The sequence below is a fragment of the Harpia harpyja genome, chromosome 12 (genome assembly GCF_026419915.1).
Source record: "Harpia harpyja isolate bHarHar1 chromosome 12, bHarHar1 primary haplotype, whole genome shotgun sequence".
In the NCBI taxonomy this organism is placed as follows: Eukaryota; Metazoa; Chordata; class Aves; order Accipitriformes; family Accipitridae; genus Harpia; species Harpia harpyja.
The window spans coordinates 11,896,820-11,924,617 of record NC_068951.1 but is presented as its reverse complement, the minus strand read 5'-3'; the positions used below and the strand labels follow the sequence as shown (position 1 = coordinate 11,924,617).

Genomic DNA, 27,798 nt, shown 5'->3' with positions numbered 1-27,798 from the left:
AAAGGCTGTTTTTGTGACTTGGGCTCAGATTAAAAGTTCTGTCAGTGCAAGTTTTTGGGTTTTGGTTTTTTTTTTTAAATCAGGAGCATGCTTTTTTTTTTCTTTTTAATCAAAATATTTCTCTTATGCAAAGCTTTAAAAATACAAAGGCAAATGCTTCTATTCTAGTATGGCCAGCTTGCTCGCTTTATAGAAATGGATTACATTAACATTTTATACCAGTAAACTCTGACTCCCTCCAGGAAGGAGGATTTGCTCCCTTCCCTGCACCCTCCATTCACCTCCTGAAGGGTCAAGCCCTCAGGCTAATTGTCCCTCCCCCAGTTTTAAAGGCTCTTCAGGAAGAAGACTTGCTGACTTTGGTGCTCGAAGGACTTGAAGTTTTACCTGCAATAACGCCTTCAGTTTGGCAAAGAGTGGTGGTTTCACAGCCTTGAGCCCCACGCAAAGCTTTGAAGGGCTCCTGGCTGCAATGGGGGTTAAATCTGCACCAAACTGGCCTGAAGGCTCAGAACTCAAGGGATGGGTCTCCTCCAACACAGGTGAAACACAGCCTTCTCTGGGGCAGCTATTTAATACTGCACCCAAATCCCACTCCATGCTCCAAAATGGTCTACCTAAAAAGTGCACAAATGCTGCCTTTTCAAGGTCACTTGGCCAAACCAGCCAAGCATGAGCCCATTCGGGTCCCTCCGTTGTGTCCGTACCATGACACGCTAGCATCTATGATGACAACATTGGGCATGATGCTCAGAAGCTGCAGAAACACTGATCCTTTTCTCCAGAAGCTTATCTCCAGTTTACAGAAAAATCACATGGCTTGTAGGGTCCACTCCCAAACCCTGGTGTTTGGTGGGAACCTTGCCATGTTTCAGTGACATTTGGATCAACCCCAGCTTCTGGATGCAACCAACATTTGCAATCCTAAGTACAGTCTTACAAAATTTTAAAAAATCTGAAATGAGATGCAGCACTAACATACACGGAGATAGCTGGTCATCACATGAGCTACTGCTAAACAAGCTACATATGCTTAAATCTCAGGTGCACCTTCAGCAGAGGCTTTATAGTCTTTCAAGCAGTGACATAAATCGGTTCATCTTGTAAAACCTGACTCTATTACAAATTATTAGACACCCTTCTTTTATGCTTTGCACTAAATTATGTAACGTTAAAATTGACCAGATGAAGAATTCATCATAAAAAGGCATTACACCAGCAATCTGAGCCTTGAAACATCCAAAGCTCATGGCAGGTTCCTCACACCACAGGGAATCTCTGTTAAGTTTAAGAGCTTAAAATTAGCACACTAGTGAGTGAAAGTTACTTTGTACAGTAAGTTGAGGTTAACTTCTCCCCAATGCCTTTAAAATAAAAATCAAGCAAGCCAATTAAATGTGGGGTTTTTTTAATCCATGGCCTCAAATCATCACCTAAAAAACCTCATGAATAAAAGGAAAACACAAACTGAAAAAACTTAAAAGGTTCTTGTTAAAGTACTTCTGAAGTTGGTAAAGCACTTGATGGTTTTAATTTAATTCAGAGGTGGATGACAAAGTTATTGAGGTCATGATTCTGACCTAAATCTTCCCTCTCCTAGATTCTGAGCCCAAACAAGACTGCCCCAAATTAAACACTGATGGAAAAAAATCCCTCCATTTCTTCTTCTGTTAGCTTGTTCTCAAGTTTTCAGAGACCTCCATTCTCCATCCCAGTCAGGAGTGACCAGACCTTAAGAGCCACATACTTGGAAGCATGAGTCTCCAGCAACCATGCTAAGGATAGCTGGGATTTGATTTATTCAGATGTTTACATGAGAAGATGCTTGTAGAAGCTCTTTTTCCAGAAGCACCAACAAAACCTTGCCTGTAGAAGAACGTCTGTATTGTTCCCATGCCAGACTAAGGTGTGGTCCAATGTACTTTGAGGCCACAGGGATTTTTGCTATAAACCTGACAGTAGGATGCTGACCTCCTGGACACACAGCTGCAGCGGGTATAGGGTTTGGAGGAGAATCAGACTTCAAGGAAAAGAAAGCATGTGAGTGGTCAACACAGAACTTTGCTTTCTATGAGCTGCTTCAGAAAAGGGGCTTTAGAGACTGAGATGGATCACCAGTATGATTATTTTATCTTTGGTTTTGATTTAAATTTTATATGAAGCCATTAAAGAGCTCCATCAGCGTTCTGCAGCTGTTGTGACATTCACGCACATCCAGTCCCTCTAAGCAAACACCTGCATGCAGGCATCTTCTCAGACATACCAGGTGAGGTTTCCAAACGCAAGTTATCATTATCAGCCCACGTCTGGCTCCTATGGAAATCAGCTTTCCCCTTGACTTCCAAAGCAGCTACACCAGAAGAGTGAGAACATTTTACAACTGTCTTCATACAGAAACAGGAATCTTCCTGCAGTTCGTAGATGCTAAAGTCAGGAAGTATTAATTTAAAAAATATTCAGCATTTTGTACAAACTGTTTTCTAGGGAGTTTGAGATCTTTCAAAACAAACCAGCAGAAACCCAGAAAATAATCCCTGAAATTCTGCCCTTTCGTCACATGCCATGTATGTTTAACAGTCTGCAACATCTCTGAGTTGCTGGATGCCTTCTGATAAACTACCACACTGAGTACTCAAATGTTGGTGAAAATATTTATAATAGTTAAGCAAGCCTGTCTAAACCTATCTGTCAAGGTTTTAATGTGCTGCCGTAACATGCTAATCCCTGCAAAGCTGGGGACACACTACAGGAGCAAGTTGTCCCAGACGTGAAGATCCACTTGCATCATTTTGTGTGGCTGTAGAGGTTATTCCTGAGAGCCCTTTTACTCCTGTGGTTATTTCAAGGTTTGTGCATTTCCTGTGTGGACAAAAGTTTCAGGCTGTAACACTTGTCTGGAAGAGGTCTCAGTGGTTAGACTAAAAGAGGAAAAAACACACCGTTTATTTAATTAAAACAAAGAAAACACTAAGACTTTATGCTTTTGAAAGCCATCATAGGATGATGGCTGCTAGAAGCACTAAGGAAAAACAATAGCTAGTGGTTTCTGGAATTAAATATATATAAAAATATAAATACATATAAATTTATATATAAAAATATATATAACAATAATATCACCACAAATCCCCATGGTCTTACTGCAAATGAAATGCACAGCAACCAGAGTGGGAGACCTCAATACCATTTGCAGTCTATAACTGAGGGAATGGGTTATATTAAACACCGCAAGCATTTTGTTAAGCAATAGAAGTAAGCACCTTCTCTCCACTCACGTGTCATATTTAATAACCTAAAACCCCTCTGTTTTTTTCCATTTCGACCTCTGCATCATTTACACAACTGGGGTGAGAGTTTGCTCTTTCATAAGTACATTGCAAGAGCAAATTCATTAGCATTTGTGAGGCAGGTAATTGGGTGGGTTAATTCAAACTATTTTCATCTTTAAAAAACCCCAAACCTAACAGCCTTTCTATTCTTTTACAATCCATAACTCTCAAAACCGATTTCCTCCTCACAGTGATCTTAATACTAATTAAATGAGCTTTTGTCTTCCAACACCAATAAAGATTAAGTACCACATAAAACAGCTGCAGCAAAGCCCCATCCAAAGTCCAATTTAACCTGCTAGCTGGTTCCCAGCTGGCATCCCGCACACTGTGTGCTCGGAAAAAGGCTTTTTTGTCATCTCTGAAGTCACCCGAGGACTTCTCCTTCAGCCCCAACACATTACGGGGGGTTGCTAACTAATGGAGCTATTCAGCAGTGCTTTTGCCTCTTGGACTCAACCAATCTGCCCAGCCAAGGGTGGAAAATACAAAAAGAAAGTCAGGAAATGCATTATATTCTAAATAATCTATCATTTGGGAACAGTGGAGTCACAGCACTGTTGATAGACTCACCAACCAAGCAGCAAAGATTCAAGTTTCTTTTCTCTCTGGTGAGATATGTGAACTAGTGTCAGTAGAAAAGCACTGCAACCCCAATTTCCATGTTCAGGTAAGCGTCCCTCATCCTCAAGGCTGCTTAATATGCAATATCTGCTTGCTTGGCTTCTTGAAGAGACACAGATGCAAGAGTGCATTTAATTGTTTTCCTGAATCAGACCCCTGGAGCCATCAATATCTCACATATGTAATTATAAATCATGAGTCTTGCAACTGAAGCACAATAAGCACATCTAAGCCATAAATCTTCCAGATATCAGCAATTTCTCCAAAGCTGCTTTTTGACAAAACCTGATGCAGCATGAACTAAGTCAGGCAGAAGAAACCACTGGCATTGAGGTTCACAGCTCACTGGTGCTGCAGCATTGGACAGGCTCCAGACCCCAAGAAGCCCCAAAAACCCTCAGGCTCTGCCATGTGGGAAATGAATCATTCCTGGAGATCATGAGGAGGTAGATCCCACTCTGGGATACTCCCAAGTCCAGATCAGGTCATCATTCTGCAATTTCACAGCATTTCCAAAGACAATTTTTTGGACTTCTCACAGGACATGGAAAGTGTCAGCTTTCTTCCATTTTTTGTTGACATACAGGATTTCTGGACTCTCAGTAAACTCTGATCAATGTATATCACTAATAACAAAGGACTGGATAAATCCTGGCTGCATCTCCTAGAGTGAAGTATGTCCAGATATGTAATGCAAGCATGTATTCATTTATACACACACATTAGCACCATTTGAACTAGGAAATGAAAACATCTCTGCAAGAGCTCACGCTGATGAAGATCAGGATCCTACAAGATGACCATTTCAAATGTCACTTACTGTCTGCCTCTTCTGTGAGGACTAATTTAGACATGATACATTACGCTGCAATCACAATTTTATCTTCTGGGCAGAGGTAATCAGAGGAAGTCTGTAAGCCTGGCAAGGAAAGCATAGCTGTGAAATGCATGCACAACTGAGTACTAAGACTGAGGCTATCTTTGTGTATCAGGATTTTAAATGTTCATGGAAAAAAAAAATACAAAAGAAGATGTATTACAGAATACAGGTGTTATACCAGCATCCCTCCCAGGCATTAAAAGAGACTACTTCTTGTGGGGAAATTATTGGATAAAACAGGAGCCTGGAGCCAGTTTGAGACTGGGCCATATTTTAGATGGGTTTCATGCCATCAGCTCTCTTTGCCTGGATAATTATATCTTGTGAATTATCCATGAGAGAAAATTGCCTTCAAACATATTCAACACAGCTGTCTGTCTCCAGTCTCTGCTGCTGAGTATTTGGTAGGGGCTGACACACCGGGACTCACAAGCACACTGGAGCACCCCTCACAGGCAAGGGAACCTCTCTTGGGGCTCCCATAATCCCCATGCGCCAAGACAGTAAAATCAAAAAAAGGAATAAACTGCCTTACTTCACTCCCACTCTTTTATCCTAAAAAGTCTCTAAAAACCTAATGTACCTCTGTATACTATGATTTCAGAATTTCCTCTAATCCCATGCATAATTACATGGAGCAGTGCACTGGCATCCCTTTCATGCAAATACTGCCATAAAGTGCATAGTTTTCATTACATTATATGATAAAAAATAACTTTAGTCATTTATTTCTGGTCTGTGTGTGGTTACACAACATAATGCAATGAGACAGTATTTTTCATTAGCTTTTTGTTGTGGACACTATCCATTTATCTTTCTCATAATCCTTCCCCCAGTGCATGTTAACAATGTTATTTTAGTAAGTTGTTTAATTATTTAACATCACTGGGAGGCTACTGGGTTTGTTACAGAAGCCCTTTCCCAGAGCACGCTTTGGAGGCAGTGCCCTTCCACCCTGGCTCGCTTTAACCCCCAAGACCCAATTCCCACACACCGTGGCCTCAAGCAGCAGTGTCCACATTACAGATGCCTTTAACAAAGTCAAAGTGGATGATCATGACATGCATCCTTGTTGCTGCTAGTTGAGTGTCTCTGTAAGCCTCCTCTGATCTCTAATTCGTTGCCGGTTCAACTCAGCAGTGGTAAAGAGCTGAGCAGGCAGACCCTCAGGATTACAGGGCTGCAGATGCTGTGGTGCTCATGGGACATAACCCGCACTAAGGTTATGTCTCTGAAAGAGGATGCAACTGGTACAGAAAGGTTGCAGGAACCCCAGAGCAGACTGATAAACCTCTTGCACCTCCCAGCTCCTCCTAAGCAGTAAACTGCTTGCAGTCTGCTTAAATGCAGAAATATGATGCTCAACATCCTGTCCACATTTTTAGCAACATCCACCGGAACAACCTAATATGATATTCTGCCCAACAGAAGACAACTTGCATGACAAACCTTTCATTTCTATAGCAGTAGATCAAAAGTACATAAAACCTCCAGGCAGCACTCACTCGAAGCTTAGCAATACCTGCTGGCTCTCAGCATTGAACCAAGGAAAAAAAAGTGTGTTGGTAGATCTGGAGACGCATGTAAGTGTCCAACATCTGTGTGACTCCATTTGCACTCCTGGCTTTGGCAGCTGCCTTTGTAAACTAGTTTGCATCTGGAGAGCCTGGGGCAAAGTTACATCCTAAAAAACAGATATCCTCCTTGCATTAGGTACCGACCTCCCCACTCTGCCTCTTCACAGCCATCCAACCCTTTGGCTCCCCATAGCTCCCCTCCTCCGTCAATCACTCTTCCTCCCTGCCTCTCTCTCTTCTCATCTCCCCTGCCATCAAACACCAACTTCCACAAAGAAGCCTGTCCCTCCCCATCTGTCTCTGCCACAGCTTGCCCTCCTTAACCGCTCCCCTAAGCACACTGAAACTGAAATTAAAACCGTGTTCTTGTAGGACAATATAACAGAAGGTCATGCCATGTATTTAAATGTCATATTTGGGGGGGTCCAGTTTCCTCAATGCACCATGCCTGACAGTGTTTGAACCACAGCAAGCTCCCAGGGTGGCGTCGCAGTCACAGGGGACATCCCATATGCCAAAGCCTGACTGTTTCTCCCAACTACAGAGGTTTAGTCTAATAAAAGAGGTTGTTCTTCCCTGCAACACTTTCTTGACTTTTACATCCACTGGCTGAGAAAGGCTTATCCCAACAGAGACAGTCCACTTTTATCATTCTCCAGAGGCACCAGTTTAGGCACCAGAGTCACGCTGCCATAGGGACTGCCAGCACCACATTGCTCACACCTCACATGCAAAGGCTTTTGAATTCCTCAGCTTCTCCTTCTGTATACCCCAGCCATTCAGCCCTTCCTTTAACAAGTCCAGCAGCTTGCATTTGGTTAAAATAACTGTTTATTCCTCAAAGACTTGATTCCTGTCCAGAATAAACTGTCAATTCCTCCACTGATGGCTGAATATGCTGTCTGGAACAAGGGAGCCCAAAGGAATAAAAAAGGTCTCTGTGTAAATGGGAATAGACCTAATTTCAGCTTCCAGGGATTATATCATTGACCAAAGCACAGATATTTTGGTTCAGGATTCAGATCGGGTATGGATTTGCACATATACATCTCATATACCTGAGGACAAGCCTTCTCCATATTAACCAAGTTAGGAGCAATATATCCTATTCGCCTGACCAGAAAACTACTCCTGATCATAGCATCACTTCTGGTATTTAGGGGCTGTCATGGAAAAAACCATTGACCTCTGCACACAGAGCAGCCCCAGTCTCCCACCCACACCAAGCTATTCCCTCCCCTCCTGCTTTTGTTTTGTCCGACCGGGCTTGTCCCACACCTGAAGTCTGGAGGGGCTGGGGCAACATTTCAGAGCTGCCAACCTTGTAAGCTGAAGTGTTAGAACAACCTAAGACACATTTTTACAAAGTTTGCCTTGAGAGGAGATGTACTTCTTATTCAAGAAAAGAAAGCACTGTATTTCATGAATTCACGCTCAGTTCATTACACAGGAATAATCACCTCATTCCTTATGATTTGCAAAAACTTAATGCTGTAATTAAGGTAAAGCAACTTTGTCATACGCAGTTAAACATAAGACTGTACAAATCTACACAGTTCCTATACTTTCCCGGTGTTTTTGCATATCGTTACCAAATAATACCCCCGTCCAAATCCCTTCACCCTAGCAAAACCCTTCCTGGCTTGTGTTACAGCCTCTCTGAGCTAGCTCATGTTATGACACTATATCCAACCTCTCTAAGCTGGCTTCCTCACCTTATCTTTCTGCATTTTGCTTCATTGCAGCTCGCTGATGGAGAGCAAGCGGCCCCCAGGCTCCATGACGTACCTGATGGGCAGTGAGGGGTCTCCGGCATCCCACCAGTCCTTGGGGGGGCTGATGTACATGCACCACAGCTCCCAGCTGTACCCGTGGGCAGAGTTCTCATAACGCTGCACCTCAAAGTTGTCCTGCTTGATGTTGTCTATGGAGGGAAGAATGACCCTTCTCCGATTTTCCTGAATTCGTGAAAGCACCGGCTCAGCCCTGAGTGGTAAAAAGAAGCAAAGCGCAGGAAGAGACTGTTAATTTCTCCCATAATTTGCAGATGGACACTGTAGCTTTCATACAGCTTGTGCACTTAACGGAGGTTAGGAAAATAGACGTTCTTGTCACCATTCAGTAAATAGAAGGGAATAACATGGATTCCTCTCTCCTATTCACAAGTGGCATCATGTCTTCACAGAGACACAGCAAAACCCGGCCAGAGGAGCCCGGAGACCATCACAAGGCTCCTTGCAGAGTCAGCGCGTAACTCCAGATTGCAATGCACCAGCCTCTGTCTCACCCTTCCACTTGTCCATGCTTTTATCAGCATACAAATCGCACAGAGGCAAAGTGTTCACACTGCCAAGTTTAAAAGGTTATTTCTGAAAGGCTTGCCAGCCACAAGGGAGATGCTGCAAGAGGCTTCAGCGCTTCCACTTGATGGGACTTCCCACCCGGACATGTCCCCTGCATGGAGCTGCCATTGGAACATAGGGGCCAGCCGCTGCGCACGGAGCTAAGGTAGCTGCAGCCCTCAAGGTTTGGGGAGTTTTAGTGCCCTTCTACACAACTGACTACACAAGTTCATGGAACAGCTGAAGCTTTCAGCACAAGGAAAGGACTATTTTCACAAACTAAGGCGTTAAGCCGTGGAAATGAATTAAAGCCTCTGAAACTGGACCTTATCTTTTCCTGCAGAGCTAGTACACCACGTTTTCTCTGGTGTGATGGTTTAAAAAAGAACCATTAAATAATAATTCCATATTCTGAACTTCTTAATTTTCAAAATGTCCATGTTTTTAAGCTAAGCTCTCCTGACATCGTTACTAAGGTAGCAAATGAAATCAGACAATACATTAACTAGGGACCAGTTTTGCAGCATGGGCCAACTGTACAGCCAGGAGCTGCTCCGAGAAGGTGCTCAATGACCACCTGGAGACACTTTCCATACAAGAACTATGGACCATCAAAAGAAACAGGCTCAAGATGGACAACAAGGCGTTAGCTCTTTTCTTTCCACAGTGGGTAAGTTAAGCTGTGGAGCACCTTTACCCAAGGATGCTGTAAATGCTTGAAGTTTATGTGGGCTCAATAGACGATAGGAAAAAATTCAGGAGAAATGCAGTGAGGGTTTCTAAATACACAGACGCTGTGTCATCCTCGCATCTGCAAATTGTTAGATCTCAGTAGCATCCTCTGAAGGAATTTCATATGTGCTGGCCCTCCCGTTTATGCTTTCCTAGGCTTCTGGCTATGGTTAGTATCACAATATGAGGCTAGACAGGCTCCTGGTTTGCTGCAACACAGCTGCTCTCACGTATTTCTGTTCCACCTGGATAGTTAACCTGTGTAAAGCTGTGATACGCATCTGCAGGGTAACTGTACACAGATTCCTGTGCTGTCATGCACGAGTGGACATCCTGCATGAAAACACGATCCACAGGCTGGGAAACCTGGCTCAAAAACTTCCCTTCTGTAAAGCAAGGCCACGAAGGGTGCATTTGGTTTAAATCATGCTTTAACTAGTCCAGACTGCACCCAAATCCAAAAAAACATGACCCTGGGCAGAACAGGGTAAATTCTTGAAAGCAGGGTCTTTCTTTCCTTGGGACACAGTTTGAGGACTCTATAGCTACAAAATTCATCTCTGGGACACTCAAATGTGTTCAGAGCAGAGGGTGTGCTCAGCCTCACCTCTGCAGCCCAAGAGCCACTGATTGCCCTGGGCTCAGTCTGCCAAGACAAGCAGTTAACTTGCCACTCTTGGTGTCTCCAGCAACAGCAGCGGGTACATAAGACCAGAGTGAGTCAAGCCCACGCTGCAGAAAAGCTCATTCTATCCCTAGAAAAGATGCTTCAAGAGCTCAGTAAATGGGAGCTTCCTCTGTATATCAATAATATCAGGTGTGAGGACTTAATGACCTGAAGAGAGGAACATTTAGCTGGGGAAACAGGTATCAACATAAGAAACAGCTCTTAAAGGCACCCTTCAGCTGCATTGTCATTACAAAGAATTCAATAACTGTGCAGAACTCTTTGTCTGCAGCTGCTAAAGCATTTTTCTTGTGTCTAATTTGAACACAGAGTAACATCCACAAGTTAGCTTTTTCTACCTACACTTTTCTAAACATGAACCATTTACTTCTTACACTTGGTTAGAGAAAAAAAAGGAAAACCAAACCACTCTCAGGCTCCTCTCATGATCTAGACTCAAACTTAAGCCACTTGAACTCAAATGATTTGAATCTCGCTGAAAAAATCCTTATGAAACACCTTTCACTGCTTCTGCACCTCTGCACTTATTCCTAGCTGCAGAAGAAACAAGTCAATCTAAACCATCTAAGTCTTCCCCTGTGGGATCCAGCTGCAAAGGGCAAGGAAGCGGGAAACACTTTCTCTTTCAATCCCTTGCTGCCTGGGCTTTTTTAAACTTACAGAAACTAGTTAAGGCTAAGGGAATGGGAAACCAACCTGAAAAATATAAGCAGGGTGTAAGGGGATGGGCACACATAAAAGGAGGGCATAGAAAAGGATTACAGAAAACAAGAGCAAGGAAAGGTTTTCCTTTTATCTTCCCATCATATCTCATCAGTGGCCATGCAGTACAGAAGGAAGACAGGATTAGCAAGCCAGTGGACTTGTTTGCAAACACTTCCTTACAAAATGATGGACTGTCCCTTGTTTAATGCATCGCGCACACTCTAACCAAGACCTTGAGGCTGAGGACCTACCAGCCGGCAGTGAACTCCACATGAGCATCAAAAAATCCAGTGATCTGGCCAGTGGCAGCTTTCCAGCCTTCAATACGAGCTCGGATAAGGCCTTCCCTCTTCTGGTTGCGCACCACCTTCACGAGGCCTGGGTATCGTTTATTGACGTATTCTTCTAGCGGTGCCTTCAGTTCCTCTAGAGAAGAAGCGCCAGAGAACCCATTGAAAAGGTGCAACAGTTTTCACCTAAAATAAACCCACTTTATTGACGGATACGAGCATAACTTACTGGAGCCACACATATCTGAACACCACTGGGAGGGGTTTAATCATTCAGGGTCAATCGATGCTGATTTGCAAAAGACTACCCAATGGTGGACTGACCACAACCCTTACAAAAGAAATTCTAGGTTGCCAAGATCATTGCTGTTGGACAACTAAGGAGCCCAAATGCCACCTTTAAAGGCAAAAGGCAGCAAGAGGCCAGCTAGATTGCCTTGCAATATCTAAGTATCACCCCACTGAAAGACAAGAATAGAAAGAAGTGACCCATGGATACCAAACACTAGTGCTCTGAATATCTGATGGAGATTTTAGCTGAATGGATTGCTAGAAATGTTGCAAAACCCATCTGAAGTAATTTAAACTACATCAAAACCATGTATGAGCATCACCGTCCTTTTTACTCAGCCGCACTACTACAGTCTTTGCATTTGCTATATGTTTTCCAAGCTTTGCCACTAGAAAAGTTGAATTTCCCCCTGTTTTTATGATAGGATGAAAAAGATTTTGGCTTTGTTCAGAAGATCCTCATACAACATATTTTTTTGTTCATTGGAAACTGCAGATCTGTCAAACTGTTGTCTAAGCCTGTACACGTACTAGGGCTGAGAACACAATGGATCTGTCAGACTGCAGTCATTACCAGCATTAAACTTTTTGATAGTTACGAGTGTTGAGTATAAAAGACACACAGGACTTCGAATGTGGAAGCATATGAAAGGTTACAATAAGGGGTAGGTACTAGTATGTTTTTTCAACAATTTGGAAAAGTGCTAGTGCTCTGCCAGAAACCTTAGTCCTTTTACTTCCTAGTGTGTCAGTTAAATGCATAAAGATCTACTGATGAGAAGTACTCTGTAAAAGCTAAGCAATACCACTGTGTACCAACACGGACTCTTAACACCATGAAAGCAGTTCCTGAGAATGTCTTTTACCCCTGTGAGGCTCCAGGACAGCAGATAATTAAGATATGGTCCGTGACCCCAAATTATAGTCTACTACCCTTCACATATACACTCTCTCCAGAAAAACAAAGAAAAAAACCCAAAAAGTCACCATTAATATAGTCCACATGGTAAAATACTTGAGACACATGAGCACGCGTGGGCTCCTACATGAAGGAAACACAGCAATGGAGAGCGAATGAGTAAACAGCAAGTCCCATCTGCTGGGCTTAGCCTGAGAAATCATCAAAGGAAAAGGGATTATTTGTTCCCTTCCACGCCTTCTTCAGTCTGCCTTTCTGGGATGGTTCCCCTCACATATGAATTTCCCAAAAGTCTCATTTCTCTTTTATGCTGAAGTGGGAATAAAAAGAATAAAGCAAATGAGCCCCTTCCTCAATTCAAAGCATCTGCATCACATACGTACATAACTCAGCAACTTCCATTTCATGCTGAGCCACTCAGAGAAAAAACAGTATTTTATGGAGACAACAACTCTCCCGAATGGTTTTAAGGAGACAGAGACACAGATTTTTTGACAGATGAAACCCCACAAGCACAGCACTGGCATCTCATGTGTTTTTGTCAGAAGGTAAGTCATTAATGCTGCAGACCACTGCATTACAGGCTAGACTGAACAATTAAAACAGCTTTCAAATTGGAGTTTTGATCTTAGTTGAGCAAAAACAGGAAAAATCTTCACGGGAATTGTTTGAGCAGCTTGAAGGAGAGCATAGCTCTAGTGAAACGGGGAAGAATTGTAACATCATGTCCCAAAGGCAGTAAAGGGTGAAGCCTGAGAGATTCCTACGCCCACCATGCTGTGTAACAGGCAGCTCCGTCAGAAACACCCAAGGGAGCCACAGCCACATCCTCCTCCTTTCTGAAAGGATGCTGGATACCAACAGGTGAAGAACTGATCTGCTGAGAGCATGAAGGCCAGTACAGCACACCCCACACCCATGCACCTGCCAAAACAGCACCAGGTGACCACATCCATTTACAAGAAGGGTCAGAGGGAGGATCTGGGGAACTACGGGCCTGTCAGCCTGACCTCGGTACCGGGGAAGATTATGGAACGGTTTGTCTTGAGAGCACTCACATGGCAAGTCCAGGACAAGCAGGGGATTGGGCCCAGTCAGCATGGGTTTACGAAAGGCAGGTCCTGCTTGACCAACCTGATCTCCCTTCTATGACCAGGTGACCCGCCTAGTGGATGAGGGAAAGGCTGTGGATGTTATCTACCTTGACTTCAGCAAGGCCTTTGACACTGATTCTCATGGCATACTCCTTGAGAAGCTGGCGTCTCACGGCTTGGACAAGTGTACTCTTCGCTAGGTGAAAAACTGGCTGGCTGGATGAGACCAGAGGGTAGTGGTGAATGGGGTGAAATCCAGTTGGCAACAGGTCACAAGTGGTGTTCCCCAGGGCCCGGTTCTGTTTAATATCTTTTATCAATGATTTGGACAAGGGGATCGAGTGCACCCTCAGCAAGTTTGCAGACGACACCAAGTTGGGAGGCAGGGTCAATCTGCTTGAGGGTAGGGAGGCTCTACAGAGAGATCTGGACAGGCTGGATCAATGGGCTGAGGCCAATTGTACGAGGTTCAACAAGGCCAAGTGCCGGGTCCTGCTCTTCGGTCACAGAAACCCCATGCAGCGCTACAGGCTTGGGGAAGAGTGGCTGGAAAGCTGCCCGGCAGAGAAAGACCTGGGGGTGCTGGTTGACAGCCGGCTGAATGTGAGCCAGCAGTGTGCCCAGGTGGCCAAGAAGGCCAACAGCATCCTGGCCTGTATCAGAAATAGTGTGGCCAGCAGGAGCAGGGAGGTGGTTGTTCCCCTGTACTCAGCACTGGTGAGGCCGCACCTCGAGTACTGTGTTCAGTTTTGGGCCCCTCGCTACAGCAAAGACATTGAGTTGCTGGAACGTGTCCAGAGAAGGGCAACCAAGTTGGTGAGGGGCCTGGAGCACAAGTCTTATGAGGAGCGGCTGAGGGATCTGGGGCTGTTCAGTCTGGAGAAAAGGAGGCTGAGGGGAGACCTTATCGCTCTCTACAACTACCTGAAGGGGGGTTGTAGTGAGGTGGGTGCTGGTCTCTTCTGTCAGGTGGCTGGTGATAGGACAAGAGGAAATGGCCTCAAGCTGCAGCAAGGGAGATTTAGGTTGGATATTAGGAAAAATTTTTTTTACTGAGAGGGTTGTCAAACATTGGAATAGGTTGCCCAGGGAAGTGGTTGAGTCACCATCCTTGGAGGTATTCAAAAAGCGAGTAGACGGGGTACTTCAGGACATGGTTTAGTGGGCATGGTTGATGGTTGGACTCGATGGTCTTGAAGGTCTTTTCCAACCTAAATAATTCTATGATTCTATCATTCTAACTCACCACCCCATTCATTAGCAGAAGCCAGAGTGCGCCTCTCCTGCCCACAACCCACACTACAAGCATCCTTAACAGGCTGCTGCCCAAGCAGAGAAACACTCAGAGAGACTAAAGCATTAACCAGACACAGGAAATGTGGTTCCAGGCCCTCTCTCCACTAAGGGCTTTCTGCACAACCTTACACAGATTTCCAGGCTTTGCCTCCTGCCTTCCCTCCCAGTCTGGCTCAGCCCACACAGCACATGCCTTTTGGGTGAGAATTTGCTTTTCTTACATGCCTGGGCAAGCCCTAACAGAGAGGATGGCTGCACAACTGTGCTGGCCTTTGCTGGTCTCTCACCCTTCTGAGCTGGTTTGCAGCTCTGCGGGAAGAGGGCATGGTGCACAGTGGCTGCTGAGCACTATTTTGGTATTATGAGATACATACTTGGAACTCAACTGGGTGTCCAGCCAGCAGGCACAGGGATGGGGTGGGCTTTGTATTTAATTTCTCAGCACATCCAGAAGTGCAGGTGTGGAAAAGCCAGTATTAGGTAACAAAAGTGAAATGCCAGTCTCTGGGAATGCTCTGCAAAACTGCCGTTCAAGTATCACGTGAGCCTTGGCCCACATCTTCCCTCACCCATGAGCAGGACTGATGTGGCTGTCGAAAAGCATCAGGGGAAACCCCAGCACTGGCACAGCCGCACTGTCAGAGCTCCCCTGGTCCCACAGATGCTGATCCTGCAGGACCAGACATGCTCAGCTCCCTCCATGTGAACTCCAGCAGGCTGGAAACCATAACTCACTCGCAAATCTAATCTTAATCCAAGTCATTTGAAGTCATTCCTAATTTTACCCTGCATTTTCCTTCACTCAGCAGTCTCTTCATTGAGTGCCATTAGCATAACAGGAAAACAACTCCTGGCAGCTCTGACATGCATTGTCGGAATGCGTGGCTCCAGGCTGGGGATGCGGAGAGCTGTTGCATTAAGGTCAGTAGCAGCAGAGGTTTTCGTCTGTCATATTAACTTAAGAAATGTTTCATCCCCAACTGTTGTATCTTCGCAGCACATCCCAGAGCTGTAATAGGAAGGTTGGGAGGTCTGAAGTAGTATGCCAGGAATAAAATGACTTGCACTAATGGACAAGTTACCCTCGCTTAAGGGAGTCAGCTTTCATAAAAACTGGCAACCTGGCCTTTGGATCTGCTGTTTTCAGAACTTCATGCAAACTACAGCAGGGGAGAAAGCATCTCGCAGTTTAGATAACTGGCTGCCATTCTCCTCACCTCTGCCTTGCACAGGGTCATACCAGTGCTTTCACCCCTTCAAGCTCATTGCTGAAAATGAGAATATCCACAAGATACTGAGCCAATGATAATTATAGCATGATCATCAGCCCAGTGTTCATAACCTGAAACTCTGGATGCAAAGTAACAACAAAAAGTCAGGAGCCAAGATAGGAGCAGAGCAGGCACCCCCCAGCTCACCCTCATCCTTCCTAATCAAAGGACCACACATTTAGGCCATGCACTTGTGAGGTATCTGAGTGAGTGGACCTATATGGGCTACACAACCAGTAATTTGATCCAAACTAAGCTCTGCAATGGAATCTAGAGACTCCTTTCTCTTCTGTACCCTATGGCACTCTTCCCACTGCACTCACATGTCCTTTGAGGAAGCCTGCTGGACCATCCTTCAGAGCACACCCACATCATTCTTAAGTCATGTTTATTAAGGATGCAATCAATATTTGCACATGGAGGTCTTTGCCAGCTTGCACGAGCTACTTCCAGGGAAGATTTGCAGAGAGAAACCCTACTGAAAATGCCAGCAGGTTCAATTTCAATCCTGCCTTTTGTTCTCCATCTGTCCACATTGACCTTCACTGAAGGGCAAGTCCAAGGAACTAGAATCCAATAGACCTGTTGCTCTATTAAAAAACTCATCTGCCAGCTGCAATGACTTAAGTTATCTATTGCAAAGTATTTTGTCACCTACATGAGCTTCCTGGGAAATAGGCCTGCCAGAGAAATTGAACCACCTGATGCTACTGAAAGTAACCATGTCACAGACATGAGCCCTGAAGCAACCGCAGGAACATCCACTGCTCAGTGCTTCACAATGCAAATCCTGCCCAAATCTCCCCAAATCTCCCCAAATCCTGTTGAAGTCCACAGAACTAAAGATGGGAACTGCGTGTTGCCACACAAAGAAAGGAGCAAAGACCAATGGCACCAGAGGAGCTCAAGGAACTACTAACAATGCCCGAGTAGTCCTAGGCAGCATACTGCAACTCCTCTACACCCCTAAAGAAAACATAGTTGTGTTTGCCAGGCTAGGCTGGGTGGGAAAAGTCTACAGAGCCCAAGGCTGTTATCAGAAACACTGAAGGCTGGAGGACACAGGAGTCAGGGCTGGGAGTGTTCCAGTGCCATGGGAGACACCAGTCATTCCTTGTCCCATGCTCTTGCCTGCCTGAAACACCAAAGCCATCACGGGTTGGATTTCTGCAGCATGAACTCACAGAAGAAACTCCTTCAACAGGCAATAAATGAATATGAGAATTTTTGCAGCAAGACTCAGAACCAGGTGAGTCTTTGAAGCTTTTTGCCTGCAGATATTGAAGAGGAAACTGTGAAAAGGGGAGCAGGTGCATGAATCAATTCTCATACAGGGTTACAGGCAAAGCTGGTCTCACTAGGTGCATTCAGCTGCAAGTCTCTGGTTCATTTGGTTCACCAAAAGCCAAATAGAGACAAACCAAGCAGGTTTGCTGCTCTCCTCCACACCTTGGCAGGGCCTTAAAGCCTTGGACCTGAACACCAGTGGGACAGCACCAGGTTAGTTGCAATTAAACAACCCACCTTTAGTTTGGAATAATTAGGCACTTGGGTTGGGCCAGCACCTAGGAAAAGCTGAGATATGATTCAGCTTCTTGCAATTGTTAAAACCATCCTCTAAACACAAACACACTCCAAACACAAGAGAGCCAGCTCCCGGGAGAGCATGCACAAACCGCTGTTGTTGCTGTTGAAATGAGCTGCAAAACAAGAAAGCGATGTATCAAGTTACAGCTAATACATTACACCGAGGTAAATTACAACCCATAGCATGTCTCCCTGAGTGTAGCCAGCTCCTTTAAGCAGACCTTTATCCAAAGGTTTTCTTTTATACCGAGAGGTTTGCTTTTCAAAGAGATATTATCCCAGATTAAAAACACTAAAAGACAGACAGCAAAAAAAAACCCAAAAAGCAGGTGATGATTAAGCAACAGACTCAAAGCGTGCAGCTGCAAGATAACATAACATCTCAGGGGCACATTGCTGCATCCCTCCAACAACCTAGGAAACATTTTATCACTCAGAAACACAACCTGCACACTAGCTTTGTAATTACACCCCTGCAACAAACACAAACAAAAGCAGCCTCCAAAAAAGTCTTTATGAACTATATTGTGCAGCTCAAGGGAGAAGGGGGGGTCGAACTACAACTCCCCAAGCTTTTTCCTTCAAGGAGGGATTCCCCCCCCCCCCCCATTACAATCATTGGTATCTTTTATCTATTTACAGCTTGGATACGAGTAGTCCAAATGACTGTGTGTGTTAACTTTTAATCTGTCATTACATACTTTTATGTTGTGCAGTGCTGTTGTACATACCACATTACAACAAAGCTAAGAGCAAGAACCGTCTAATGAGTCTTCAGAAGCAGTTTGTTCCAGTCTGAAAACTACAAAACACCAAAAAGTTTGATCGTGTCTGTGTAACTAGGTAGTGGTCTACCTGAAGGGCAAATAACAGCCGGGGTGCGCAGGTTGTGCAGTTCTTACCTCTATCCCTGGGACTAATTTTAAAACTTGAAGTTGACTTGGAAATCCCAGGCGCCTTTTAATATTTGGTTTGGGAACATGCTTTGTTCTTCAATTACCCATACAAGCTGTATTTCTTCTTCACATCTGTGTAAAGTGCTCCCTGACAAAACCTACACAGAAACCCCCCAGTGTGCAGCCCCGAGCCACGGGCTTTCATGAGCCTTTAGCAACTTTCCCAGAAGCTGCTTCTGGTTATCCACCAGGGTACAACACGGCTACTGCTTTTTAGCCACTATTCTCTGAAGGTCAACCTTCTTTCACGTGTATAAAATTGAGCCCCCAAAGGCTTTGCCTGGGCGACAGCAAAAAGCCATACACCCATACAAATTGTCCCTCAGACACATGGCTGCTCACAAAGAAGCTAAAGTAGTAATGCCTTCTCTTGTTCAATCACAGCCACCAAAGTCACAACCACACAACCCCATCCTTTGCTCAACACCAGCATTTGATCTTCCAGGATTCATCTCTAAATCTTAGAGCTCATAAGAAACTATTTTCCTGTAAATATTTTCCTGTAGAAGCCAAATCTATACATTACCACGACTTTGTTTGTAATATCCAAAGCATCAACTATATGATGTTGCTATTGCTGCTCACAATTATTTCCTACCATTAGTGGGAACTATATGACAATGTTATTGCCATTAATAATTCTTTGCTGTCATTGAAGCTCCTTGACGATGCAGAGAGTGAATGCATGGGTCCCAGAGATACGTTCTGGTTTGTTTCATTTCTTATACATGAGAAAACTAGATTATTACATGCTTGGGAGGAGCTCTGCATAAACATCTGCTAAGTTACCTCATTATCTTCCTTCAAATCCCTCCTTAAAGATCTTATTTGTCATGATGCCTACAAAGACTCAACAGCACAGTACTGACATTACTCACTAACCCTACCGGCTAATAGCATCACCTCATTCCCTACACTCACTCTCCTTGTATGCTTCCATCACCAGGTTTTGGAGGACAGAGCCACCTTGGTGTTCAGGTGTTGTACAATCCTCAGCATGACCCTGGCCGCTCACGATCCCGATGCAGTCAATGCATCCTCTTGGTGGGATGCAGAGCGCATGTTGCCTAGGTGGGCAAGCAGGTTTGGATTTTCCCACCTCCTGCACATGATCTATGAATTTGTCCCTCAATTTGGGTCATCTCCCTCCCTGGCTAGGTGGGTGCCATAAGGCCCTCTGACACAACCCAGGCAGCTTGGTTAGCCTGCAGAAACAGGAACAAAGAGGAAATCCCAGAGCTGGAAGTGCTTGAACATACTACAAGCTTTGGCTACCCGTCTTATCACCCTGTCAACACCCTGTCGCCATCCAGCCCCGTCACCAGACCCCAACAGCACTGGCCCAGCCCTCACAGCAAACCACCACAGAAGACGGTGCCTTGCAATCTCAGCAGCGGATAAAGAGATTTCATTCTTTATCCTCACTGCCAGCTGCAGTCTCAGCTTATTGCGGGGGGAGCGATACTTTTTGAAACAATTCTTTTCATTGTCCTGTGCCTTTCAATAATGTCTCCAGAGTACTTGACTCAGTATTAGCCTCAGCGCTGCATACTGAATGATGGGTGGAGGCTGTTTAGAAACATATTTCTTTGTGCATAGCAATGGGTAGAGAAGCTCAATAATTATTACCAATGGATTCTCTTTAAAAGAGTGTTCTTCTCTTCACCCCATTGATATGGTAAAATTTGGAAAAGCAGCATCTCATAGTACTGGGCAACGCTCATACTGCAGCGACAGATCACCTGCACTTTCTCTTCACTAGCCAAATAGTTTCAGCTCCGAAATCCCACAGCTTCGCTGGTGCACATCATCCAAGCTTTTGCAGTAGAGCTGCTGTGATTTCCATCAGCTGAGGAGCTGCCCTCCTGTTTCTTTTACTGGTAATTATAATTCATCAGCTTTCTATGGTGCTCATTACTGTGGTATTTGAGTGCCTATTTGTACAGGCTTGAATAGCTTGCTGTATACCATCTCATCTCATTGCAGACAGACGAGCAACCTCTCAGGCTCCCTCTGGAAATGAGCTCTCCACATCCTGCACCCTCCCTGTTCTTCCCTTCTGATCACAGCATCCACAGCCCATGTCTATTATTTTTTAAAATAATATTAAAAGCACACAGTACAAATAAAGAAGGCAGTAGTCAAAATAACTATTTGCTGTTCTTCATGAAGATTTTAACTACCCTAATGACATTATCCAACCGTGTATCAGAAAAAAAAAAATGTTGGACGAATCTGAGTCTGAAAATGCTTCCACATGAAACCACCTCCTGCAGCTTTGCATTATCAAAAGCCAGACGGGAAGGTACTGCAACAGTGAGTGAGAGCAGGTTGAACCAAACAACACGTGTGTAATGTGGGAAACCTAACATGCCCCTCCATGTTTTGCGGTGGCCTGACTGCAGCAGGTCGTGTGTGTTTGTTTCCTCTTCTTCCTTTTTACTTACACTTCTCATATCAAAATCATAATATAAGAGGAAAGAGAGCCTCTACAGAGTCCCAGCCTGGGACATATTTTTACAGATAGGGAAACTGAGGCACACGCAGAGAAAACATCTCATTTAACACCGCTACATGAGGCCAAAGCAGGACAGCTCACTAGGCTCCAGGCTCTTGTCCCTCAACTCCATAGTAAGTATTTAAAGGCGCATCTCTGCAACAACCAAAGTGGTGTTATTAGAAACAAGGTATATCTGAAACCAGAACTTCTGAATGCTAGTGTGAAGAGAAAGTTAAGATGGCTTTCTGGTTTTCTTTAGCCTTCTAGCTTTCCACTACACTTTCAATCAATAATTATCTCAGATTTTAACTTTGGTTTGATCCTGTTCCTTTTTTGCTACAGGAGGTGGAGAAAGCTAGTGTGCCAGCCAGCACACCCGCCACCTCACACCATGTGCCTCCTAGCAGTGTCACCGCTCCCAAAGAAGCATGACTTCTCCACAAGTTTTTAAGAAATTAAACACCCTCCTGGTGTTTTGGAGATCTGAGATCCCAGCACTGCTAACCTTCATCGCTGTTGTCATCCACAAGGATAATCTCCTTCAGGAGGTGAGCTGGTGTATGATTAACAGCGCTGTGCACTGATCGCAGGATAACGGAGAGTGCTTCGTTCACAAAGATGAAGATGATGGAGATCTGGGGTAAGTCCTTGCTGTATTTCAGCTCTTTGCACCTGTAGCACGAAGGGCAGAGAGAGAGAGAGAGAGAGAGAGATGGGGTTAGCAGAGCACGCAAGTGCAGCACTTAGAGTCAGGCACACATTTAATACACAGTGCAAGATGATGGCTGACATCTCACAGCTTTGCACAGCCATGTATTACAGCTGCCTGTGCCTTATTTCAGCAGTGCTGTCTAGGATGAGATAGCAGTGACAGAGAGTGTCCTCCAGGCTCAGAGAGCACCAATGGCAGGGTGCAAATCCAGAGTTCACTTAACTGAGGTTGTGTTTGTGCATCTGTGTATGTATGTCTGTGGGCAGGTAGGAAAAAGCAGCCTCCAGAAGAGAGAAAATGGCTTTACCATTTAACGTAAAACTCCACATTGCTATTCTGTTTTAAGATTAATAGGTGCTCAGAAATGAGCTTTGATCTTAAACGCCACTCGTGAATTTTCTTCCCATTTGCTTTGGAACGAAATGAATATGAAATGACCCTTGGTTAAATAGTCTTAATAAATGTTTTAGCTCTCTCTGCAGATACTTCTGAATGCATTCCTGCCTCTGAAGTACCCCAGCAGAGCATGGTGTCTTTGTGCTTCACAGCCAGCATAGGTTAAAAACAAAACTTGTGATCATCTGTCTGGGTTTCAGGAGTAATTGCTTAAGTCGAGCTGGTTTTGTGGCTGGGTAGCAGCTTAGACACATGTCTGTGCATGAGAGCAGGACAGAAGTGGAAGGAGCTCCCGGGTCACCTACCAGCCAGCTCCGTCCCTGGCAAGCAGGAGGTTCATGTTACATCAATACACCAGACCTAAAGACCAAGGACATCCATGGAGCAGAGCTCTGGTAGCTGTAAGTGGAAGAGGTCTTCCACAGCTCTCCAAGGAGCACACATCATTCCCAATGAGATACAGATGATGTTTTAAGGCCACACTTTATCCTAACCAGAAACCTAATCTTAATAAAAGTACTTGCAGAAAGCAAACAGGTCATCTTTAACTACTTCAAACAATTTCACCAAACTCTCCAGCTTTCGCTACGATAAATCTGTGCAAGGGAAGAAGAAAACGAGCCTCCCTGCTCCCTCTCCGCATTCATGACAGATTAGACATGCAACATTAGCAGTGTTCGCAGAATTACAGTGAGCATTTACCAAGTAAATCCTGCCCAGATAAGCAAAGAAAGACCTAAAGCAGAAACGACATCCCAGTGTCGCTTCAAGCTCATTGACTCCCCAACAATGACTCTGTACTTAATTGTACTGGGTGTTTCTTAGGCAACAGCAGGCATTCTTCAGACTCCAAAATGAGACTTGGGAGACAAAGATTTTCACAGAAACACAGTTCTTTATGAATCTTCTTTAGTTAAACAAGTATGCTGGATAGCAACAAGGTTGTATTTCTTGATTTAACTATTGCCTACCCTAGAGCAAGCCAAGCTCTCTACAAAAAGGAACATAGCAAATGCTGAAAAAGATCTTCCAAAGGGAAGATCTCTCTTTAAAATGAATGAACAGTCGTGATGGGGTAAAGTGACAATTGACCCTGCAACCCTGCCACAAAAGTCAAACTAAACTGACTCCGAGATTAAAATTCTGCTTTTGATACATGTCGATACCTGCCAAGCTGAAGAGAAGGTGGGCACAGGAGCCAGAGTATTTCCTTTTAATCACTGCACACCTCCGGGCAGCCTTCCCCCAGGGCACGCTTCGGGGAGATAAAGAGCTCAGTTTGTGATCAAAGAGGTTTGGAGGAAAATCCAAACCAAGCCCTTTGAGGTTCATCTCCTGCTCATTCGCATTCGCCCTGCACCACTCCTATCACAGTTCTCCTTCCCCGATTGCTTTGCTGCGGACAGGCGAACAAAGGTACAGGGAGAAGAGATAAGTCCGGGGAAGGAATGGGCATGTGAAATACCCACATTGTTCGTATGCACAAAGCTGCAATTCTCCAAAGGCAGGCGGGGGGGAGGCAAAGGCTTTGCATAAACACTGTGTTCGCCGGTGGCTTTGGTTGCAACCACTGAGTGGGGAAGGCAGCAATTTAAAACCAAATTAACATCAAGTTTGTCAGTCTTCCTCACACAGGCTCTCTTCAGTTGCTGGTGCAAAAAGCAGCTGGGTTGAGCAATGCTCTCTGCCCACAGCAACGTGCTATTCATGCATGCGTGCAGGAAAACACCTGGTGCTTCTGGGCTCTCCTGGGGCCAGGGAGGGGAGAAAAAAAAAAAAAAACCACCAACCAAAAAAAACCCTTGTGCTCAAACGTAATTAGAAGGGCCAGTGGAGAACTTGCTAAAAACAGCAGGAATAATGAGTACATAAGATGGGAAGTGGTGGGGTTTTGGTTGGTTCGTGGTTTGTTGGGTTTTTTTCTTCTAAGCTTTTTAAATAGGAAAGGGACTGATCTGGACTCTGTGGTTCAGCCTTATCGTTCAGACCATTTACAGGCAGAGGCACAGAGGTCTGACTGTTATACTCCCAGAAACATTTGAGGCAGCAGTTTAGGGAGGATTTACTGTCTCGCAGTGGGTCAGCAGGTCAGGACCCTGCTGGCTCCTGCCGGCTGCGGGCAGGTGAGGCTGGCGGGCTGCCCATCACTCCAACTTAGAGCTCTAACCTCCTTCTCCACACACCCCCTGCCCCATACCCTGAAGCATAACACCTTTTCAACCCTGAGGGGCTGCGTTTTCTGCATAAGGTGGGAAGATACGTGATACGAAATTTCTCCTGCCTTCAGTGTTTCAAGCACAACCCAGAGGAATGGCACAGAAAAGCCAGCACCAACCCTGCATCCCAGCAGGAGGAATGACAAGGGGCTCAGGGACTAGACCCAAGCAGTGCACAGGCTATCAAACCACACCTGAGACACATCTTCCCCCTCTGCCCACAGTTATCACCATCAGGCAAGAAAGCATTTGGCTGCTTGCCAGACAGTACCTTCAAAATTCAGATCCCAGGCCAAAATACCTCTAAATTCAGGATTCATTACTAATTATCCAAAAGGGGGTGCACAGGGCCAGAACCAGATTCTAGCACAGCTGTAGTCGTCAGCCCAGACCACGGGCTGGTCTATTCAGGGATTAGCAATTAATGAGATAAATGTGATATTCAAGAAGGTTCTCAGGGAAGCTCGAGGCTAAGCAGCACATGGGAGACAAGAAGCTCTAGGAATAAACCTGTTATTCTGAGATTTTTGCCAAGCTTTTCTAGAACCTGAATTAACACCAAAGCAAATCCATTTCTTACGTAGGCTGGAAAACCTTCGCAGCTCCTCGCATCTTCTAGGAGGAGAATCTCAGGTTTTATTTCTAACGCTCAGCTCACACTGTATCTGGTCTGCCCACAAGCAAGTCTCTGTCCAGTAAGTTGGATTTCCAAGGGAACACTCCATCCATTTGAAAACTTTTAAATTTAAATGAAATGCAATGGAGAGACCACGACAATACATTCCTGTTGGTGTCAGTGATGAGTTACACATAGGGTTAAAGACCAGCACCTCATTTTCAACCTAAATTTGTCCACTTTTAGTTTTCCATCATTACCAAAAAGCCATTTTGGTAACTTTTTCCCCCATGTATCAGGTGCTCATCAGCCAAGTACACATCTGCACATGGACCCAAGGCAGAGCTGCACAGCAGAGGCACTGTGCCAGTTTACAAAAGGGCAATACCTGGTCTTCTACATCTGAAAACACTTCTGACTGGAGAGAAGCACGCTGCAGTTGATCCCTCACAACCTCCTCTTTGCTAGATGAGAAATACTCGACTGGTACAGCACAGAACACTAGTTACTTGCCAACACCTGTAAACTAATTAGTGCAGGTTACACAATGACATTTTCCCCACTAAATCCTGCTCTCTTCAGTTAAATGTAGGCTGGCACCTGCTTGCAGGATTTATATCAAAATATTGTGAATCAATAGCAAAAAGAAACAGATCCCTTATAGTTTTGTCTCTCATTTAGATCAATGGGATATCAGAGTAAGAGGCATTTTATGTCCCATTAAATCATGCTGCTACATCCTATTAAACCATGCTCACAAAACTCTCTAAGTTTTGAGAGGCTGGGGAAAACCTCCTAATGTATGGCATTGGGTTTAATTTAAGGACCTCACTGAGCTCTCATTGAGAAGTGTCACTTGTCCTTAAACAGGGGAAAAAGGGGGTTTACTCCATCCTTGGTCCAAGGCTCAGACACATCTTTTTTCACTCCAGAAACAGACTGACGGACCGACTACAGACACCAGACCCAGCATAAACCTTTGCCTGGCACGTACATGGACCAGCTCCCAGTGTCCTCCCCACCTGCCCCGCAAAGGAACCAGGGAGGCGGACGGACAGAGAGGCCACGGCACTACTGGACTGTAGACGCTGACACCATTCTCGGGTCCAAGATCTACGTGAAGCCCAACTCTGCAATCAGGAGAACATGAAAGGAAACACATGAAATAAAATGTATTCACGGAGGACATTTTTTACTGCAAATTCTCTGCAGTTACTGCTTTATGTAAGAAGCCATTCAGAAACAAATGAAGAATGAGAAGGGGACAGGGGGGAAGGGGAAATATGGTTGAGTTTATGCTGAACAGCTTGGCATACATCAGGTCGTATTAATCAAGTCAGCCAATTTCAACACACACACACAAAAAAACCCCAAGTTTTGCTACTACGTATGTTTGTCTGCTGCAGGAGTCTGCCTTTGAATCCTCCGATCATTTGTTTTATGCTCACCACATAGCTGTAAATCTACTCTTCAGTGCAGCAAGTGAGATTAGGATGTTTATTGGCTGTCTCAGTAACAGAAAAGGGATATCATATCATTTACTGCTTCATGATCCCATAGCAGAAAAATAACCTGGAATCACAGCAAGCACTCCTAGAACACAAAGAGGCCACAAAATGGCAAGTAACATTTACAAAACACTTCTTCCTGCTCAGTGATTTAACATGAGCCACTCTATTACTCGATTAATACATATCAACTGTCTTCTGGGGCACAAAGCTATTTCCATCAACCACCTAGAATCACACTGTCCAGTATCAAGCAACTGAGAGCCGAACTCAGATAGTTTCTACACCTTCGCTACCCCCATATACAAGCCATTTATCAGCACTAATCAGTGCAGCTTATGAACAGCCTGGAACATGGGCTGTTCCAGGACAAAACAGGCACCCACTTGTCTGATCCTTCAGCTGCAGATCAAACCATGCTTGCACAGAGCCGATGATGGACTTTTATGCTGATGGTGTGACTTGACAAACTGTGTACAGTGCATCTTCTACGGATGACAGGTGCTGCCCGGTAGCACCTTTCACCACAAAAAAACAAAAAACAAAACAAAAAAACCCAAAACCAAACCCAAAACCCACCAATTTAATGAAAGAGACAATAATGCATTATATTCTTTCAAAGTCCATAACCTGGGACAACAGGATCATTATCTCATACTCTGGAAAAAGTGAGCAACAGCATTCAGATATTAGTCCAGAGAGGAGCTGGACAGACAGACCTGCAGCTTGCTTTTCTCCCCAGATCACAAAGCAGAAATACCGCTAATACTGCGAGATCAAGTAATCGCTAACCCCAGATGCTGCATTAAAGATTATATTCATCACTGGCTCTAGAAATCATCTTCTACCTTCTGTGATGTGCCTCACTCAGGCCATCCACTCCTGACAGCACATGCATCTATTTTGCACAGAACCTCAAATCTTCAAGACTGTCACCTTCTTCCTAATTTGTGCCTTTTGTACTGCCTCTTTTCCCCCCAGTTCCAACAAAAATATGCCTACCAAAGTTGTAAGTGGAGATTAAATACCATTAAGCAGAAAGTATAGCTGTCCCCACTTCCAGTGAGGAGGCAGAACTCCATAAATTTGAAAAGCCTGCTTTGGTCCGATGTACCCTGGTTTTCAAATACATCCAATATTTTAAAGGTAATACTTGGATCTAGATTAAAAAACAGGCTTCAACAGGCTATCTGAACACAAACCATCAGTAACCTGATTTTCCTAATGATCTATTTCTAATAAATCATTCCTAATGCCTATTACCCAGCC

The 27,798-nt window shown here is 44.6% G+C and overlaps 1 protein-coding gene across 1 annotated transcript in view; it reads right to left on the bottom strand.

The window, feature by feature from the left end:
* GALNT17 (polypeptide N-acetylgalactosaminyltransferase 17) overlaps positions 1-27,798 on the bottom strand; it is a 215,620-nt gene that overhangs the window by 117,424 nt on the left and 70,398 nt on the right. Inside the window, exons 3-5 of the mRNA XM_052804258.1 lie at positions 21,587-21,753; positions 11,129-11,303; positions 8,199-8,396 (exon numbers count right to left, since the gene is read on the bottom strand). Of these exons, the coding sequence (XP_052660218.1) occupies positions 8,199-8,396; positions 11,129-11,303; positions 21,587-21,753 (540 nt within the window). The remainder of the gene's footprint in view (positions 1-8,198; positions 8,397-11,128; positions 11,304-21,586; positions 21,754-27,798) is intronic.